The 19,709-nt window shown below is 40.9% G+C and overlaps 1 protein-coding gene across 1 annotated transcript in view; it reads left to right on the forward strand.

Annotated features, from left to right (window-relative positions):
* Positions 1–3,202: 3,202 nt before the first annotated feature.
* RANBP3L (RAN binding protein 3 like) overlaps positions 3,203–19,709 on the forward strand; it is a 36,267-nt gene continuing 19,760 nt past the window's right edge. Inside the window, exons 1-8 of the mRNA XM_075740543.1 lie at positions 3,203–3,798; positions 13,287–13,345; positions 13,613–13,649; positions 14,248–14,325; positions 15,409–15,483; positions 16,645–16,719; positions 17,369–17,493; positions 17,809–17,912. Coding sequence (XP_075596658.1) covers positions 3,543–3,798; positions 13,287–13,345; positions 13,613–13,649; positions 14,248–14,325; positions 15,409–15,483; positions 16,645–16,719; positions 17,369–17,493; positions 17,809–17,912 — 809 coding nt within the window. The 5' untranslated portion in view covers positions 3,203–3,542. The remainder of the gene's footprint in view (positions 3,799–13,286; positions 13,346–13,612; positions 13,650–14,247; positions 14,326–15,408; positions 15,484–16,644; positions 16,720–17,368; positions 17,494–17,808; positions 17,913–19,709) is intronic.

Raw genomic sequence — 19,709 nt, forward strand, 5'->3', positions numbered from 1 at the left:
ACATCTCTATCTGTTGATTGTCAGCTGGTGCAGCTGGTTTCACTGCAGATTTTCTGTTGCTGTCAGGGCTGGTGTTTTCTCCAGGCTGATCTCAGTGTGCTCAACAATCACATGGCCAAGGCTGCCATTCTTTACATGTTTTATTTCAACGGTGTCCCTAGATAGTAATAATTGCATGCATAAAAGAGTTTACGAATCGTGTTCTTTGTCAGCATTCAAATCCACTGATTTTGGAGGGACTCCTGGCACTGATACAAATAGGCCACAGGTTCCATTGTTCCAACGGGCAATGCCAGGGAAGGCGTAGCAGTGACAGCAGCGTGCAGAGTGGCACAGCGGCGTGGGCTGTGTGCGTGCTTTGTTCTGCTTCCTTTCTCTACACCTACCATATCACTTGGCAGGAAGAAGGACTCTGACCCTTAGCATTTTTTTTCTGAATGTTCAATTTAACTGACAAAAATAAGACCTCTAGAAAAAAGCATTCTTCTACTAGAGTGGAGTGAGACATTCAGAATCAGAGAGTGAAACATGATCTTGATTTGTAATCTAAAGCCCTAGTATCCCAGAACATTTGGAAAACTTGAATCCAGAGGTAGATTATAGTCTCAACTTTGCAGATGGGGCCCATTCCTAGTCAAGAGAATGTTTTCTTCATATATGATCTATGGTGAATCACATTAGATTTTTATATTTAGATTGAAAAATCTAAACAATTTAATGACTGAATTTTTCAACATTCACTTTTCGCTAGGTAACAAACTGTCTGGATGGCTGGGCCCAAAGAGTTGTGGTGAACAGAGTTACATCCAGTTGGCAGCCAGTCACAAGCGGTGTTCCTCAGGGCTCAGTACTGGGGCCAGTTCTCTTTAATATCTCTACCAGTGATCTGGACAAGGGGATCGAATGCACCCCCAGTAAGTTTGCAGGTGACACCAAGTTGGGTGGGACTGTTGGAGGATAGGAAGGCTCTACAGAGGGATCTGGACAGGCTGGATCCAGGGGCCAAGGCCAGCTGTATGAGGTTCAACAAGGCTCGGTGCTGGGTCCTGCACTTGGGTCACAACAACCCCATGCAACGCTACAGGCTTGGGGAAGAGTGGCTGGAAAGCTGCCTGGCAGAAAAGGACCCGGGGTGTTGGTCATAGCTGGCTGAAGATGAGCCAGCAGTGTGGCCAAGAAGGCCAACAGCATCCTGGCTTGTATGAGCAGTAGTGTGGCCAGCAGGACTGGGAAAGTGATCGTCCCCCTGTACTCAGCACTGGTGAGGCCACGTCTCAAATACTGTGTTCAATGTTGGGCCCCTCACTACAAGAAGGACATTGAGGTGCTGGAGCGTGCCCAGAGAAGGGCAGCGAAGCTGCTGAAGGGTCTAGAGCACAAGTCTTATGAGGAGCAGCTGAGGGAACTGGGGTTGTTTGGTCTGGAGGAAAGGAGGCTGAGGGGAGACCTTCTTGCTCTCTTCAACTGCCTGAAAGGAGGTTGTAGCCAGGTGGGTGTCGGTCTCTTCTCCCAAGTAGTAAGTGATAGGACAAGAGGAAGCAGCCTCAAGTTGTGCCAGGGGAGGTTTATGTTGGATATTAGGAAAAATTTCTTCACCAAAAGGGTTATCAAGCACTGGAACAGGCTGCCAAGGGAAGTGGTGGAGTGACCATCCCTGGAGGTATTTAAAAGACATATAGATGTGGTGCTTAGGGACATGGTTTAGTGGTGGACTTGGCAGTGCTACGTTAACAGTGGGACTTGATGATCTTAAAGGTCTTTTTCAACCTAAATGATTCTAGGATTCTGCTGCAGTAGGGGTAAACCAGCACACTTCAGGATTTATGCCAACACACACTGGGATTCTGATGAGGGAAAACTACTCAACATTTGTCTGCTTTTGGACTTCTTGCATCTTTTTCTGTGAAACATCTGATACTGGCTGTGTGGAGAAAGTGGGTTAGACTAGACATATGGTTCTGATGAACTTCTAGCAAATTCCTGCCTTTTTGTCTTGAACTATTAGGATTAGAGGCAGTTTAACACCAGGCCCGCAAAACAATGGCCTGAAATTGCTCCTACTTAACTGAAGAACTTGGGACTGTTATCATTTACTTGAACAACGGGACACACAGGCTAGCCTTTATAAACTTGCTGCACAGTGCATCTGGAAGGAGGGGACCATAACACCTTTTTTTGCTGACACTGCATTTGGTTCACATCAGCATGGGAATAATCATAGTGCTTGGCTGCTTTGCTTGATGTTTCATCTTCTTTTTGAAAACAAAAAGGCAATACCAAGCGCAGTATCAAAGGAGACAGCTTCTAAGTAAAATCTACAGTTCCATTAGAGGAAATACATGTCCTTCATGATGACACGACCGATTAGGGCAGCCCCAGGGGAGTATTACGGTGCTCGGCTTTGCAGGGTGCATGTTTACGATACGCTGTGTTTCGACGGGCAGGACACACGCCCCGGTGGCGGCGCCGGGGCAGCGGCGGGCCGGGGCGATGATGTGCCGCTCCCGCCGCCTCCTCCTCCCGCGCCGCCGGGGGGCGCCGCCCGCCAAGGTCCCCGCCAGCCTCTGCGCTCCGGGCCCGGGTCGAGCGCGCTGGCTGCGGCCCCGGCTCCTTCGGGACCAACCGTCAGGGGCAGCTGTCGGCCTCCCGCCGCCCTTTCCCGGGCTGGAGGCGGCGGTGGACGACGGCGTTCAGCCCTCAGAACTCGGTGAAACCCCTGTAGGGTCCGTCCCCTCGGTGCCGCCGGGTAGCTGGTGGGTCCCGGCGGTCTGCGGAGCAGCGGGACAGCAGCTGCAGGAACCTGCGGGTGAGTAGTGCACCGCGACAGGAACCAAGCCGCAGGAACCAAGCCGGACCCCGCAGTGCTTCTCCTACCTCGCCACCGCTGCGCCCGCGGGCAAACCAGCCCTGCCGGCTGCCTCAGCCGCCAACGGACGCTAACAACCCATGAGCCGCGGCAGCCGCCAGCCTGTCCCCCCGCGGCCCCCGCTCCGCAGATGGGGTCGCGGGAGGCCCCGGCCCTCCCCGCCCGGCACACGCCGCTGCGCCCACCCGTGACTGAACCCCCACCCGCGCCAGTCTCTCAGCCGTCGCCGGTGAACAGCAAGCACAGCCACTCCGGCCGCTTCCCCGCCCGCCCTCTTACGTTGATCTGTCGGGCTTTACATATCCCCTCCCATCGGCCATCCCCCGCTAAGAGCTTGCCCCGAGCTGTCACTGTAGCACCGGCGCACCCTCACTTCCCCGTGGGCCGCCGCCGCAGCAGCTGCCGGTCGCTCGCTCGGTGAAGCGCTGCCCGGGGTCCCGCAGCGCCCCGGCCGTTGGCGTTGCCGGCCGTGGCCCGTTACAGCGCGGCCGTTACTGTCCGGTGGCGGCTGCCAGGGGTGCTCGTCGCCGGGCCTTGACTGACTCCCTTTGGGGTAGTCTAAGGAACAGCTAATAAGCCTAAATCTAAAGTTCTAGACCCAACTACAGCTTTTATATATATATATATATTTACATATATATATATAAAACATAAAGGTACTTCTGAGGAGCTCATAATGAGAAACCAGCCAATTCCTGGTTGCAAAGGAAATGTTGTATATACAGGTAAACGGCGCTCCTGTGCAGGCTATGACATTTCAGTCAGACCCAGGCACAGTGCAAAGGCTAAGCCTGACCTCCCCAAAAGAAGAGACTGGCCCGGTGACCCCTGGGCTCGGCACCAAGCTGCTCGTCTGCAAGAACTGACCACTCACAGGCCCTGCCCCAGCTCCTGTAGCAGCAAGTTAAATCCTGAGGAGGAATGCTGTACAGGTAGGTTTTGTCGGCTAGTACCTTTTGCATGTCTCCTGTGTTCCCCCTGCAAGGAGGTTTCTGGGGAATGGGATAGACACAAAGAACGTGCCCAGTTGGTAATGGTGTTGTGGGTGATGCAACTACAGCTGCTGACTAGTTTCTTTATTGCAAGTTTTTAGTGGTAATCTGTCAGGAATCTCCAATTTGTATTTTAGTTGAAGAATAGACACTACCAGATAGTAGATGTTTGGGGTTTTACTTGTAGAGCACTCCAAAGTGGTCTCTCCATGTTTCTAAGAACCAGTTGATTCCCCAGTCATTTAAACTTTCTGCAGCTTTCTGACATGCTGGGCCTGACAGCAGGTAGGAGCAGCGCTTGCTTTCCCAGCCGTTCCTGCCTTGCCCTGCACACCTGGGCACTGCGTGCAAAACTAGCCCAAGTCTAGCTCCTCCGAGAGATGCCTGACTACAGAGGTGGACAGCAACGTCCTTTATCATCTAGGTAGTGAGGAGGGCCAAGAATTGAGAATGATTTATATGAAATTGCAATGGTAACATTTTTTAAGAGGATGCATAAAGAAACAAGTGTTAACATAAAGGACATTTTGCAGATGATGCCACCAACTGTTTTCTACCACGCAGGTTGATGAATGAACCCAAAACAGCAAAAGGAAGCATGTGCTTTGAAGGTTTAAACCTGATGCTATGACTGATACAGTTTAGAGTGCTTGGGCTAATTTATGAGTCAACCAGCCTTTCAGTTCATGGTTAGTGTTGAGCACACATAGTCCAATTTACTTACATGCCTAAAATTTAAGGATGTGTGAGTGTTGTTGGATCACCGCTTTATTATCTGTATAGTTCAATTTCTGCTCAAAAAATGAGTGTTACTCCCATGCTACTTTGAAGGGATTTATGAAATTTAATATTGGTACAATGCCCTGAAAATGGTAAAGCTTTATATGCCTATGAATTTTATTGTCCTTGCATTGAGTATTATACAGGCTTCTACAATAGATTAAAAATGCTGAGCACTGAGATACTGGAAGTTTCAGTGTTTATAAAAATTTTTGGTTAAATACTTTGGCACGGTCCTGCTGGTCTAGTGGCATGGTTACTTCTGTCATTGCATCACTGCTAGAATTACATTGTAGTGATGAGACTCCTAAAAATATTTTCTTCACTCTAATATTTGAAGTAAAGCCAACTGGGTTTCATTTCTCTCAGAAACTGTGTTAAAGTATTGCTGGAATAGAGGGGTTTTTTTGTTGTTTTAATGCCTATTTATGTCTTGCCCATATAAAGATGAGGGTTGTGCTCTACAGAGATGAACGGGTGTGACACATGCTGTATTTATAAACACTTTTGCAGGCTGTAAGCTGAGTTTCCATGGCTGAAGAGGCATATGTTAATTTTCAAATCTCATATGGCATGCTATAAACCCACAGTGGAAGCAAGGAGTAGTAAGTGGAATTGTTTCAATTAACGAACCCTTTCCACACTGATCAAGAGAACTATTTAGAATCGGTAGCATTGAGAAGAGTGTGACTAAAGAGAGCGTGAACGTGCCTTAAAAAGTTAGGACCTGATTCTGCACAGCTGTGCCTGGATGAAGAATCCTTGCTCTCATAACTGGTCTCAATGATGACAGTGAAACTATTTCTGTGGGTTACGAACTATTTGTATGACAAAGAATGTGCAAGATTGGAGTCCTAACAGCACAGTAAAGCTGTCCTAGGACAAATTCTTCCAGAAGTTTTATTTTGCAATAGTCAGTTGGATGAACTTTTCCTTTCCTCTTTCTGAGAACGATGAAATGGAAGCTTCTTTCTTTGACAATGTATTCTCTGTTGATCCAAACAGGGATGTGTGAAGTTATTTATCAGTTCCCCAAACTGATCTGAGCCCAAGATAAGCAACATACACTTCATATTTAATACAAAGTGTTTGAACAGCATGCAGTGATGTCTCTTCATGGGCCACTGAAGTACAGTCACTTCTGTAGCAAGCACAGCCAGGTGGCCAAATGTCTGTTGTACGTGTTTAAGTTCTCTGGAAATCAAATTCTCAACGATGTTGGTTTTCAAAAAATGAAAGGCTTTGTCCAAAATTTCGTCTCAATATGTTTGAAGTATTTTAATAATGCTGGAACTATTTTGTCTATAAAACACTTAAGCATGGTTTTGGACCAATTATTTAGAACAATTTCTATTGAACATTTTTGGAAAATCAGGATTCATGAAAACTTGTTGCAAATTTATTGATTCACAGACATTCTTCAATAGAAGAGTATTCTAAAAGAAAAAATTAAGTTAGCTTACAAGTCTGAAAGTATGACTACGAGACTGAACTTGAAAATTTTTTGCCTGTATAGCAACATGTGTCTCTGGTATCTCTGCATATGTTAAACTCTTTTGAATAGCATTGGAGATTTGACCAGATTAGAATTTCATTTGATTTATGACCCTGTTTTATTTTTCCTTTTTGTTTTTAGTTGTTACCAATTTAGAAAACCCACCATGTACATATAATGGATTTAGATGCAAATGAATTAATCAATCTCACAATGTCTTAGAAAAAAAAATTTGCTGGGAAAATCCTGCCATCTTGGCATTAAAACTGATCTTAATTTTAAAGGCAATTGTCCTAAAAAGTACTGAATGTGTTTCATAAGCAGAAATCAAAAGTGTGAATGGTAGTAAACAAGAATCTGAAAGTAGGTTTCCAGGTTCATATTTAGAGTCTTGAATAAGTGACCTGATTTTTCAAAGGTACTGAGCAGCCAGCCACGCATGTGAATTTCACCGGAGTTCTCAACTGCTCAGTGCTTCCAGAAACAGATCTGGTACTCAGGATCAGCAGTATGAAATTTTTAAAAGCTTTTTCTGTATGTCTTAATGTTGGTCAGTTTTATTAAGTTGGGTGCCTAAAGGACTGTGTTCTAGGACATCCGTATTTTCCCTTGTGTCACCTTCCTTATTTAAGTTTTGGCAGAGGAAAGCCTGGCTTACATATTGAGGTCACTGAGGGACCTGAGATGTTGGCTGCCAGCCTTGTTGCACTTTCAGCTGGCCATGAACTGACTCTATTTTATGTTGCAAAGTTCAGAGAGTATTTATAAAACAGAAACCACGGTTCTAGTGTAGGTTTGGCAAACCCTGTTCTTAGCCAGAAGGTTTTTACTCTTTTTTCACCTCTTTTTTTAGATTAAAATGGTCCATCTCTGGAAATACTGACAGATGGGGTTTGGTATCAAACCCCAGAAACAATATTTAAACATGAGTCCACCCTTGGATAGCAAAGTATTTTGTTAATTTATCCTACTGCATATTTTCACTATATGTATTTCTCATCTGCCTCTTACTGCAGTTTTATCATCTGTGGGTTTCTGTGTTTTTGCAGCATATCAAACAAAAATTGGTTGTATTAGTATATAGTGTAACTCTGATAATTCTTGAGGTAACATGTTAATGGACAGATCATCAGCTAGCACAGTCAATAATTCTTTTTTTTATTTAATGGAACCATACTGATTTCTGGAATAATTTCTTCCACTTACATGCTAGACCATTGTTGCTTTCTTCATGTATATTGCCACAAAATACCAGGTACAATATTTTGTCTTAGTGGTTTTTTCACATGATAGCTGTAAATACCATATATTCACAAATGGCAGAGGCAAAGCTCTCCTTTGTTTGTTTTTTTTCCCTTAGTATTTTAGTAATCAAAAACTATCTCTGCAGATGTCACAACTAAAGTCACAGTGAATTTACTTTTCTTCTCAATATCTTCCCCAATTACATGTTCCTGTTGAGCTAATTTGTATGCGAAACAAACAAAACAGCAATGTTATATGCAAGAATTTGTTGTTATTGTTTATTTGTTTTGAGTTCTGTGATTTGGGAACCATCAATCTAAGCTGCAACATCAAAATACAAAGTGTTTCTGGTTTTATTTTTGCAAATTATAGTAGTAATATACAAAGCTAATGAAATTCATGCTGTAGTGTATCAGAGCACAGAAATTTGCTTAGCCTTATCTTTTGATAGGCTAAAATTATAATCTGATTATAAATTTTTATGTAGTTGTTATTGTGTGTTGTGTAACACTTACTAGGATGCTGTGAGGGAAAGCTGGATGCAGTTAAAGGTGTTGTAAGTCACAGACATTACTTGGAGCTTATACAATTTTACAGAATCTTATTCTATTTGAGGGAATGATCTTTGATTAAGAAGTTAATTTCCTCCTTTTTTTTTACAAGTAGAAGTTGTAGTTTCTGGTTTAGAATTAAAAGTTTTCCTATAAGATGCAAATGGGATTGCTACAAAAATGGAAGAGGTATAAGTTTTTATTTTAATTTAAGGAATTATGAGATTTTTTTTTTGTTATCAGTGTTACATCTTTGTTGGCAGTTACAAACTACTGGGTGGGGTTTTTTCAGGTTTTGTGTGAGGATTCGGTTTTGTAGCTAAGCCAATCTGAAATATCCGATTGCAAGATTGGTAGTTAGTTGTAAAGAGCTATACAAATAATACATAAAATTGTGGGAATAGTAGAAGCTCAGGCAAGATCCAGTTGACTGGCATTAGGCCTTTAAAGAAATTCTCTGTATGAAACTATTGAAAGAAACAACAGGAATCTTGTGACCTAACTGGTCAATGGCACTCAGCTGACACAGAATAAAAAGCACCTATTGCCAGCTCTGTGGTGAAATATTTAAAGCAGAGTTTTTCATATGGCTTTCAGTTAAGCCCAATTTTAAAATCTAATACAAAGCAGAAAAGCAGAACACCATGTAAAATGTCTAACCTTACATTTTATAAGGTATTAGGTTAATTTACTGGAAAAGTAGTTCCAGCTTCCTTCAACATTGACTGGCTAGTCCCTGAAGAAGGTATTGTCTAGTCACTGAGCAGGAATTGAAAAATCTGGGTGATGTTGCATACCTCTGACACCACAGAAAGCCTAATTCCTTAAATAGCACTCAGTTTTCTAATTAACTAAAGGGGATCACTAACCAATGAAATCAATTTGAACAGAACACAGATTTGAATCGAGAAAATCAGTTTCTGTACTTCCTTTCTATAATGGTATATATTGCTAGGACTGGAGGAGAAAAATGTGATTCACGTGAAGAACTGTAATTGCTGTCAAACTCTGATGCCTGCATTTTAGCACTTTAATGCATATGTAAAATCAGTTTCATTTTTAGAATTGATGTACACTCACAGCTTTCACTGGAGTCAGTGATCCTGAGTGATATAAAACCTTCTTCTGTTATTTTTGTATAGACGTAGGTTCCTAACTTTAGATAAAATGTGAAAGTATTTGGTATGAATATGAATTAAAATGTTTTCAGACTTCTGGCAAGTTTGGTAATGGTGAAGATGCAATATAATTTATTTTCTTTTGAATCTGAAAATGTAAAAATTAACTGTTTAAAAGCCAGAAGTAAAAAACTTTTACTGAGATCACAAATTCCTATCTTATCCTCTTAAAGATTTGAGGTTTTTTTGCTTTGCTTTGGGAGCTATAGAGCCACAGCACTATATCAGCCACTTTTGACATACGACTTCAGGCGTATGACTGCCTGAAAATTGGAGAGACATTTGTGCTCATATTCTTCCCACTGCGTCCTTAGCCCTCAGAGGTCAAGGATCATTTATATGTTCTCTGGGCAAGATGAAGCAATATGAATAACACTAAAATTTTCAAAACCATCAGTGTCCTGCTTATTTTTTAATGTATATAGTTTGTGAAGTTTCTACAGCTTTAGGAAAAGCAATAGCAATAAAAGTGAAGAGTGGAATGTCACAGCAAAGGCTGAAGGACCCATACACCTCATGGACAATGCTGGGTTTTGGGATACAAGCAAAGTTGGTGAAAGCAGTTTTACGTTATTTCTTGCATGTCATTCTGACTAGTGCTTTCTAGGCTTAGGCAGTGGCCAGCAATTATTTTTTCCCAAAATGCACCTCTGCATTTTCTTTCAAATGGAACTCTATAAAAGCAGTCTCCATCTGGGCACATGAATTACCATAATTTGCCAGTTGCCTGCACGTACAGGGCTAGGCAGAGTGCCTAGCAGAGTGATGGAGCAGGGATGCAGAGCAGGGCAGGCACCAAGCCTGAGACCCAGTTGCCTTCTGTGTCAGGGAGCTCAGGTCAGAGCATGTTTGGTGCTTCTGCATAGAACAGGAGGCTGGAGCCAGGAGGCCATGCAGATGAGATCTCAAACAAGGGAACTGGATGTTTCTGATGTGTCTTCTGGGCAAGGGCTTATTTTGAACTCCAAACGCAGCAAACATTAGGCCAAGACCTTTCTAATTCAGCAGCTTCAGGGGAACTGTAGTGAGGAAAAGAGAGCCCAATCTGTGATGATTATTCATGGGCAGACAGACAGGTTCTGTGTCTGGACTCTTGGCTGAGGCTGGTGGATTATTCCAGTCCTTGCAGCCAGAGGCAGCCCATTTGGCAGGTTTTTCTGGTAACTTTTCCAACAGCCTCTTTTATCCACAAGTACCAAGCTGTTGCGGACTGGAGTGCCCCAGTCTTAACCAGGCATGGCCAGCCCATGTCTGTCTGTGTCCTGTTGGGGATGAGGAGGAGGGGAGGCTGCAGCCCACCCCATTCCCATCCCTCCGTCTCTGCGTGCACTCAGCCTTGGCTGCTGCTGCCTCCTCCCTGGGACAGAGTCAGGCACTGCCTGGCTGGGTGCCCCCCCGTACTGCTTAGGAGAGGAGAGTGCAGAAAGGCTTCTCCTTCTCCCAGCACACAGCCATCCACCCTGGCAGCAGCAACCTTTGTGCAGAAACTTAAGGAGAGAAATGCAAAGTTGCTCACCAGTGTTCAAATTAGCACGCTAACATGCTTGCGGTGACTCCTTGATGTCCTTGTGTTACATCCACAAATAATTCTTCATTGCTTGTTCTGTGGGGATCAGCTGCAGATATCTTGTGCTTGAGTATCTGAAGTGTTTAAAATGTAATTGGAAATTGATGCATAGGATACACATATAGTTAACACCAATATGTTTTTAAAACTCTGCTCTGAATGGCCTGATTGAGGAGTCTCACTGATGAGCCACATGCAATACTTTTCAGGAATTACAAAAAGGTTTTATTGATTTGCGTAGAAGCAATACAGAACTGTAAAAATGATAAGTAACTGTGGCAGCATCAGCAACCTCTGACCAAATCAACTGATGGCACGAAAGTTTTCCCTTTGGCTCAAAAGCAGTTGATGGGATATATCTTTTCTATTTTCTGCAATATCAAAGTATGCGTATTTATCTTTGAGAGGTACTATTATAGCCTGACTTCACATGTTTCTGTTGGTAATCAACCAGTTATGAATTTTTCTTCATCAACTTCTAGGTTTTAAACTATTACTGGAATTTTGTTGTTTAAACTGTAGTGAACGTTCCTAATTCCTTCAAACTCCCTACAGCCTTTTAGCTCCAGCAAAATTTAACTCGGTGATACAAAGTCAGTTCCCTTTTCACAGCAATTCACTCTTTGCTAATTCCATGCTTTGGAGTAGTAAATGTACCTTTAAAAATACTGCTAGCTTCTGAGCTTTGAAAGACACTATAGAGAATATGATGGTTTCTGTAGATGCTTTAATTTTTGTATTTTTCCTTCATTCAATAAGAATACATGTCCTTTTTTGTTTTTAAAGGAGACAGGAAAGAACCCCCTATTCTATTGAATAAATCATATTTCAGTGAAATACTATTGTTTATGTGTGCCACTCCCCTCTAGTGAATAGAAGTGGAATTGCTCCATCTCATGCCATGCCATGGACCCCCAGCTGCAACCGGATTATGGAAATTTTCTTCAACTTTCAGTGACAGAGAATTATCTTTCTTGGAGTTGAACAATATGAACTTTTTTTTGCTTTTTCTATTAACAACAAACCAGACCTTCATTGCAAAGCATGCCAGGCTTGCTAAATTCAGTCCTTTGCACGCACATAACAGCCAAGTAAATACAAAATTAACTTTAACAACAGCAAAACTATATTAGTTATTACTGCTGTGTCTGTATATCACTGGATTTGAGTAGTAGTTTCATGCTTCTTGCTCCAGTTTACATACACGGCAGTGTTTATTTTAACAATGTTTACTTTTTTCTTGATTGTTGCATATATATTTATTTAGTAATTTTAAAACCTCCATGATAGGTTGATATTTGCTTTATTAAAGCTTTAAGTAATTGATACCAATGGTAGAGTGGTTTGGTCACAGATAGGTGTACAAACCAAGATAAAAATATCAATCCATATATTTTAACATGGGCATTTTTGTTGAGCAGTAAATATTCTAATATAAAACAGAGGAAGCCAGTGTTATAAAAATAGTGTGCATGTGATAAATATTCTGTCAAATGTGAATCGACAAGATATCAAGTGTGGGATTTCTCTGTCCAAAGGCCAGTCATATAGGTCAGTAGTCATCCTAATCTGTTCTTAACACCCATGGAAAGAAATACATGCATTTTGATCTCCATTCATCTCCTAACATAAGCAACTAAAATATGCTCATGCTCTGAAGCTGATTGTTTCTATTGATTGCACATTACAGACATCTCAAGCTAACCTGAGATGAATGCTGTATGTGGTAGTCTAAAAAAATCTATTTGTGTCTGCTGCTTTGTTCTTTAACTGTGCTCTTTAAATACACTCTTTTATTGGCATAATAAATGTGCCATTAATTGGTGGTACTGGTGGAAACAACTTCTGCTTTCACACTGACAACAAAAGTTAGTCCATTAGAGTTGCACAGGCTGTGAAGGGCTCATTCCTAGCAAAGTGAGTAGCCTGAAGAAGTCATGTAAGGTGTAGAAGTAGTAAACCCGAAATCAACATAAAATTAGATGTGAGGCAACTGTATGCTGAAATACGTTTTATAAAAAAAACCAAAGAAAAATAACATGGATCCAAAGTTGTTCTCAGTCATACCTGAGAAATGCAGAGGTATGCCTGAGAGTAGAATTTGCTCTATAGAACTTCCTACATTTATGTATCATACTCACACATTAAAACTAACACCAGACATTCACTTAACTCGAAGCCTAATGAATGAGAAGTGTGAATGTACCTGAGACACCAAGTGTAACAAATTTTCTTGCTTTCCTTTTGGGATCATTTTGCATTTCACATCCTTGCACTTTCTGAGAACCAAAGCTGCAGTTCACCCTTGTTCTCGAAGGATGGCAGATGTTGTTTGTAAAGGCTAAAAGCACATTTTTGTTATTTTTAACTAAAAGATGTGTAAAAACATATGAAGCCAAATCCTGTGGCATCTAGTTAGGCAAAACTCACACTGGGGTTTATGCACTCTAGCTTTTATTTATGGGCAGTGTTCTACATCACTGCAGCTTTACATTTTCTTCCTTTGTGACAAAAGGACAAAGTCCTGTTTGTTACTGCACAGCACTTGAGAACTGTCGTTGAGAAGTGCTATTACAGAATTGTTAATAAAAGTGATATCTTCTTTTTTCCAGAGAGAGCAGTGCTTGCCCAGCCAACATTTGTTTTTGCAAAGAAGGATCATCTTTTGAAGGTAAAAAACTTTATTTTACATTTTGTTTCATAATTGATAAAAATGCTGAGAAATGAGGATTCTCTAGACAACGATCCTAGCAGCAATAAAAGATTTTAGCCCAGGTTGAGACTTGTAACAATGATCTCTAAATAGAACAAGGAAAAGTAGAAACTAGAAACAAGACTACTTTTAATGCATATATGCTGGCTTGATATACTTCGTGTTCTGGTCTAGAAAATGGCTCCTCTATTCTCCCTGACCTATTCACACTTTTTTTTTTTCCAGCGACCTGCAGAAGACCCAGTTTGCAAAACTGAAAATGGTAATAACCACCTCATTGAAACAGTATAATACTGAGTAATTCACAATGTTGCCTGTGAAAATAGTGTTTGGACCCTTCCTTTGTATGAGCAGGGACAAATCCCTGTTAGAAGACGGAGACTATGTGGATTGTAGAGCCACCTACTATGTCCTAAATATACGTCCCTGTCTTACCTCCAGAATTGTTCCATCTTAGCTCTCGTATTTACCAGAAAGCCAAACTCTAGAAACCCTGAAAAGTGGCCGAGTATATTAATCAGTTGTATGAGCTCCTAGCTACCCTTTTCTATTTGTTTAGGCTAAATTATCATGTAACTTCTCATTCTTAATGTCTTCTGAGCCTGTGGGCTCTGAACTGATTCTAAGTGCGTGCTTGATTTAGGTTCCCTGAACTTAGTAGAAATAAAGAAGACTTCCTAGGGCTTTGTGCCAGGTATTGACTGAGATTCTAAAGCCCTTGTGCTCTTACTGCCTTAAAACTGCTCCTGTAAGTCGTTCCTAGAATTTATTGTGTTCAGGTCTAAATTCCATATCATAACATTGTACTGAAATTTCCTGCCAATCTGTACCTGCAAAACATTTTATTTACTTTTCTCTAGATTTCATTAGTTGTTCCAGAAAGCGTGCAAGATCATCATCTTTTACTTGCCAGAAGTCTGACTCTAAGTCTAACACAGGTATGACGTTTAGCTCTGGTCATGTTTTAATTACTATATTTCTGTATTCTCATCTGGTAAAGAAGAGAAAGAATTTTCCTGTCTAAGAAACATTTCTGTACTGTAGAAATGCTGCAAGTCATGAAAACTTAAACATGGATATAAAGTTCCTGGTAATTTCCAATAAATCTCTTTTTAAGTAAAAATATATTAATTTTCCATGGTTACATAATATTACATAAAGTAGTGAAAATTTTCTATATCTCATACTATTTACCTAGAATTGCTCACACAGTCAAGGGAGGACAAGGGCTGGAAAGGAATGAGATTCCCTGTTTCGTGGAAGAGATGAGTGTTCTTTGAGCAATCCCTGAAAATGTAAAGCAGTTTCCAGAAGGGCCTCTCCTTCCATCCAGCCAACAGCTGACCTGGAGAGTCCTTTAAGGACTGTGTATAGCTTCCATGGGAAATGCACGCAAGTCACAGAAGCTACTGTGCAGAACGACTGATCTGTTTTTTACAGTGTTTATTTAACATACAAATGGGACCAGAAAGTTATTTCTGAATTCAGGCATTAATATGTGTACACTGTATTTTGTTTTATCTAGTCCTGTGGCACACCTGAATTTAGCCAAGAGGATTTAAGATAAGCTGTTTGGTTTACTCTGAAAATTATACTGAGATCATACACAGAAAATCATAGATACGGTAGAAATTTTAGGGTATGCCTATACCAAAAATAAAGAAGGGTGCAGGAGGAAGCTTGAGTGCTTGACATCTTGATTGTCCACACTGCTTGAGTGATAGCTCACTCCCTGGTTCTGTTTTGAACCTCTCCAACTGATGGTCTCCAAGACAAAATTGTTACAGAATGGACTAGCCGTAAGCGGTGTGCCTGAGCCGGGTTGTGCCACGTGGCCTCAGAAACCTCTCCAATTCAGCAGCATAGGCATAACGTAACAGTCTACTTCAGAAAGCCGGTAGTTAGCAGCTAATAATTTATTCTACTTCCAATGAAGGCATGACATAAAATTGACTAACTTTAATCTTTTTTTTTTTCCCCCCCTCCAAACAAATGTTAATTTCAGTCTCTTACCCTTTCAGATACAACTCTCACACAGAAAAGAGGGAGATCATCTTCCTTTACCATTCTTCCTACCTTCCCTCCCTCCCAGTCAGGTAATTAAAAAAAAACCTAAAAACAACCACAACAACAAACCCAATAAATATTTATGTAGAAAAGCAGGTATTAGCTAAAATAAAGAGGTGTAAAGAAATGCCTTTTCTGCGGGACAGAGCTGGAGTGCATTGGACTAGGCTGGTATTTGGACAGGAGAAAGGAATGCTTTTGAAGGAGGACTGGCAGTTCAATAGAAGAAATGTTTTTTCCATTTGTTGTAGGGAATCCTGCAGTGCTGGGGTGGAATCTTTGAATAACTTGCAAATACACATTTACACAGTGTGGTACAAATTATACTTGAAAAAAACAGAATGGAGTTAAAGTAATTACATGAATTAGTTTGCTTGCCATTTAATGGTGATTATTCCAGTAGGAATATAATTTTCCATCCTAGGAGCCTGTCTTCCACCTAACCAGTGACCCTGGGAGTATTCTGCCACTTAGCAGTAGTGGGAATGATGGAGTGGTTTTAAATCCTAGTCTGTGTTTCTTACCAGAGACAGGTCCTTGACAGACCTTGGCATAAAGGATTTCTAAACAATCTTAAGAGGACACAAAATTGTTATAGCAATGAACCACACTTTCTGATGCGAAAAAGTAGTGACTGTATGTAGAATATCAGTTGTGTCATTTTACAGGATGTGGTATATGATTGACATCACTTTCTGGCTAGTGCTAGGTATCTTCATTAAAACAGTGAAAGCATCAATAGTGAACTGCCATCAGTATAGTAAGTTATGAAAGCCTTTTTACAAGAACAGGACAGGGCACATTTATTTATTGCCGTGTTCTTGGGCCGCACTTAGTCATTTTAAGAGTGCCTAAGACTGGATCAGATAGCATTGCATTTCAATAGCTTTTGCAAACCAGCAGCACCTGGTTTTCAAAGCTGAGGAAGGATTTTATGAGTTTAAAGCATCCGTTAATATCCAAAAAAATTGAGTCTCTGACATAGCCAGAAAACCCATAGTATTTTCTGTGCCTAAGTCTACTCACCCGTAAAATGGAGACAGTAACAGTTATTTCAGAGATCTTGTTTAGATGGATAGGTTGGAATATTCCTCAGGTACTACCAAAATGGGGAGGGGTTACAGAAACATGAATTAATAATTAAAAATTGTTATTACGCATTATTAAAGTTTAAATTCCTTGATCTGTAGTAAAGAAGAATAACATATTCATGACCTCAGCTCTTCTTCGAAGAAACCCTGACTTGATCAAAAGTACAAAAGAAGGTAACTGTCATTGCAATATTTGTTCACTGTAGTTCCAGAAAGATGTTCTTAACAGATACAGAAGAGATAAATATGACAACTCTTCTCTATGCTGAGCGACAGGCTAAGTATCTTTATGCGGTTTGTAAGTTATTTGTTTGAGAGTGTAAATATTCTGTGAGTTCTGTTCTGAGCCTCTGCTCTGACTACTTAATTCCTGAGTGGACTGAATATAACCTTGAATAGTGAAATTTCACATTTCTAACTGAATAACTGTGCTGGAGAAGGCAATGAAGAACCCTCTTGGCATCTGCAGGGGCAGGATTAAATTTGAAATACCAGAAGACAGATGTAACACAAAGCAGTAAATATAAGTATAAATGTAAAGATATATTTAAATACATAAATACAAATATATTTTATAATATAAATATATTTTTGTATATAACACATTACCTTTTTATTCTGATACTGTAATGGGTTGGTGTCACTCTGGAGTTGTGTATTTTAGAAGGGATTACAGTTTTTCAGAATATGTAGCAAGTAAACAACAATAAATGTTATTTAAATATGCTTTGAAGCTTTAAATTAAAGAGGCAAGACACATAGGTGTGAACTAGATGTGAAGGAAAAGTCTCTGTTTAAATATTTTGTCTTTGCATTTTGCAAGGATCCTTGTCACAAAGTCAGTTGCGGAATGTCATTAGACCTGCCACTTTACAACCCCCACAAGCTGTGACCTGCCCTGAAAATCCTATAGTATCTCTAGTAACAAAGAAAGAAGCACGTGTTCAGGTAAAAAGAAAATTAATTTTACTGGCTAATACATGTTTGCAGCTCAATTTAAGAAAAAATACAATGTTATTTTAAAGCAGTTAATTATTCCACTGCATGATTTTCAGTAAAGTTCCCCTGTCAGTTTCAGTGGAATCAATGGATCACTGACGTGAACTGTTACACTTGTGCTGTTTGAAAACTCTGCCAACTACCACACACACATACATATAAATATATATATATACACCTTGGTGACTCTGGACTTCTAGCAGATTTCTTTATAGCAGAAAATAAGCTTGGTCTAATTAATTCACCTGGCTTTATTATTCCTAGCTATCTGAAGACAGCTCTGAATCCTCAGCTGAGGATTCAGTAAGTTCCAAACCAGCAGTGAGGTCATCTACTAACATGAATCTTCCTAGCTCTAAAACAACACAGTAAGTTTTTATTTATTATATTTCTACACTGTTTTGTCACTTGGCCTATGGCATGCCTTTTTGTTTTACACATGTAACGTGGAACTAAGCCCATGCTATCTACACCCACACAGTGCTCACTGGTGGTTGTGTGTGGTGCCAGGATTTGTGGGTACTGACGTGAGCTTCGTACACCACAAGAAATGGACAGGGAATTAATCTCTGTCGGACAGTTTGTTTCTCACTAGCAACCCCCAAGCCAGAAACTATTTTGGTTTGCCATCTCTTGCAGCTTTGGCAGTTCAAAATATGTCATGGTTTTGAATGTTTACAGTCATCTTTGTGTCCCTTTGGAAAACTCTCTTCTGATTGCATAGCTGCTGCATCTCATAAACAGATGCACAGAGACTCAGGAATTACCAAACTATGTCAGCATACTGGGCATAGGAGACGTGAAGAAAACCATATAGGACTGATTTAGAAGACAAGGTGAATGCTGCAACTGATGCTCTGCTTCTGTGCACACATCAGAATTTCTGCCATGAACAACTAGCTGTGATGATTGTGATAGGGTGGCATCTTTGTGCAGACATGGTTTGACCAGCACGGACTTCAGGATTTCTGCATGAGGAAGCTGACTTCCTTGGACTAGGACGTTGCCCCATGCCCTTGCCTCCGTATATGACTGAAAGAGGTCATACTGGTGCAAAAGTGGGCTACTACCTCTCTCTGGAGACTGACTCATGAGAATGTTAGGTCCGTGGTTAGCCAGAAGGTTATCTGGTATGTGTTAAGACTGCTTCTGACGGTTGATGAGGGCTATTTACCTGGAAGTTGTGAGCTTCAGGAATACAGCTGAAATCAGTTATGATGGGAGAATGACATTTCAAAATTGCTAGGGCTGCAGATGACACGTTTGTGATGTTGCCTCCTTTCCCCCTCCCACCCAAAGAGGGCAGAGAACATGTTAACTGCAAAGCAGTCTGTTCCAGTCGTCTTCAGGTCTGGGTGGGCCACAGATAGATAAAGGTTCATACGCACAGCATTTGGGGCTCTTACACACAGTGCCGGGGTTCTGAGGAGATAAGGGATTTTTAGATGAAAGGACAACTTAGATTCTTAATCCTTACCAGCAAGAAGAGCATCATTAGAGAGCAGATGCATACTGTGATTTTGGAAGAGCCAGCCTTTCCTTTTCTATCACAATTAATACTGTGATGATGCCCTGTGAGGACAATGCTGAGCCACACAGCACACTGGATTTTTAGCAGATTCAGAATGATGGTAATGCACATACTGGAAAAGCTAAAGGGAAGAGAGTATTGACTTCAAAATCAGTTGGTATTCATACTCCAAATCTATTTACCTTCTGTCACCTGCACAATCCCTAGGAAGAGATAGGTGAGCGGCTTTCTTTTGTGAAGCAGATGGATAGAAAAATGCCATGCAGAGCTGACAAGTTACAAGACTTAGAAGTGCTTGTGGTATTTCTTTTTTTTAAAAGAGGAATTGGTAATCTGGTTGGGATATTTGTGCCTCATTAATTCTGTGTATCACAATTGTGATAAATGTTGATTTGACAAGTTGAAAAGGAATTTAAGTACAACTAGGTGCATACTGGTCTGATATTGCAGGCTAGTGTAAGTGCCATTCTTCTGTATTAAGTGACTGATGCTTTAAAATATTTCAGTATGAATGAAAATGGTTTGTTAGCACTCTGCAGCTGCTGCAGCTGTCAATGTCCCAGGAAACCACCAACAGTTCCATTTCCTGATGGCTGTAGTAATGAATTGAAAGGAGAAATTTGCAGTTTGTCGA

The sequence above is a fragment of the Balearica regulorum genome, chromosome Z (genome assembly GCF_011004875.1).
Source record: "Balearica regulorum gibbericeps isolate bBalReg1 chromosome Z, bBalReg1.pri, whole genome shotgun sequence".
In the NCBI taxonomy this organism is placed as follows: domain Eukaryota; kingdom Metazoa; phylum Chordata; class Aves; order Gruiformes; family Gruidae; genus Balearica; species Balearica regulorum.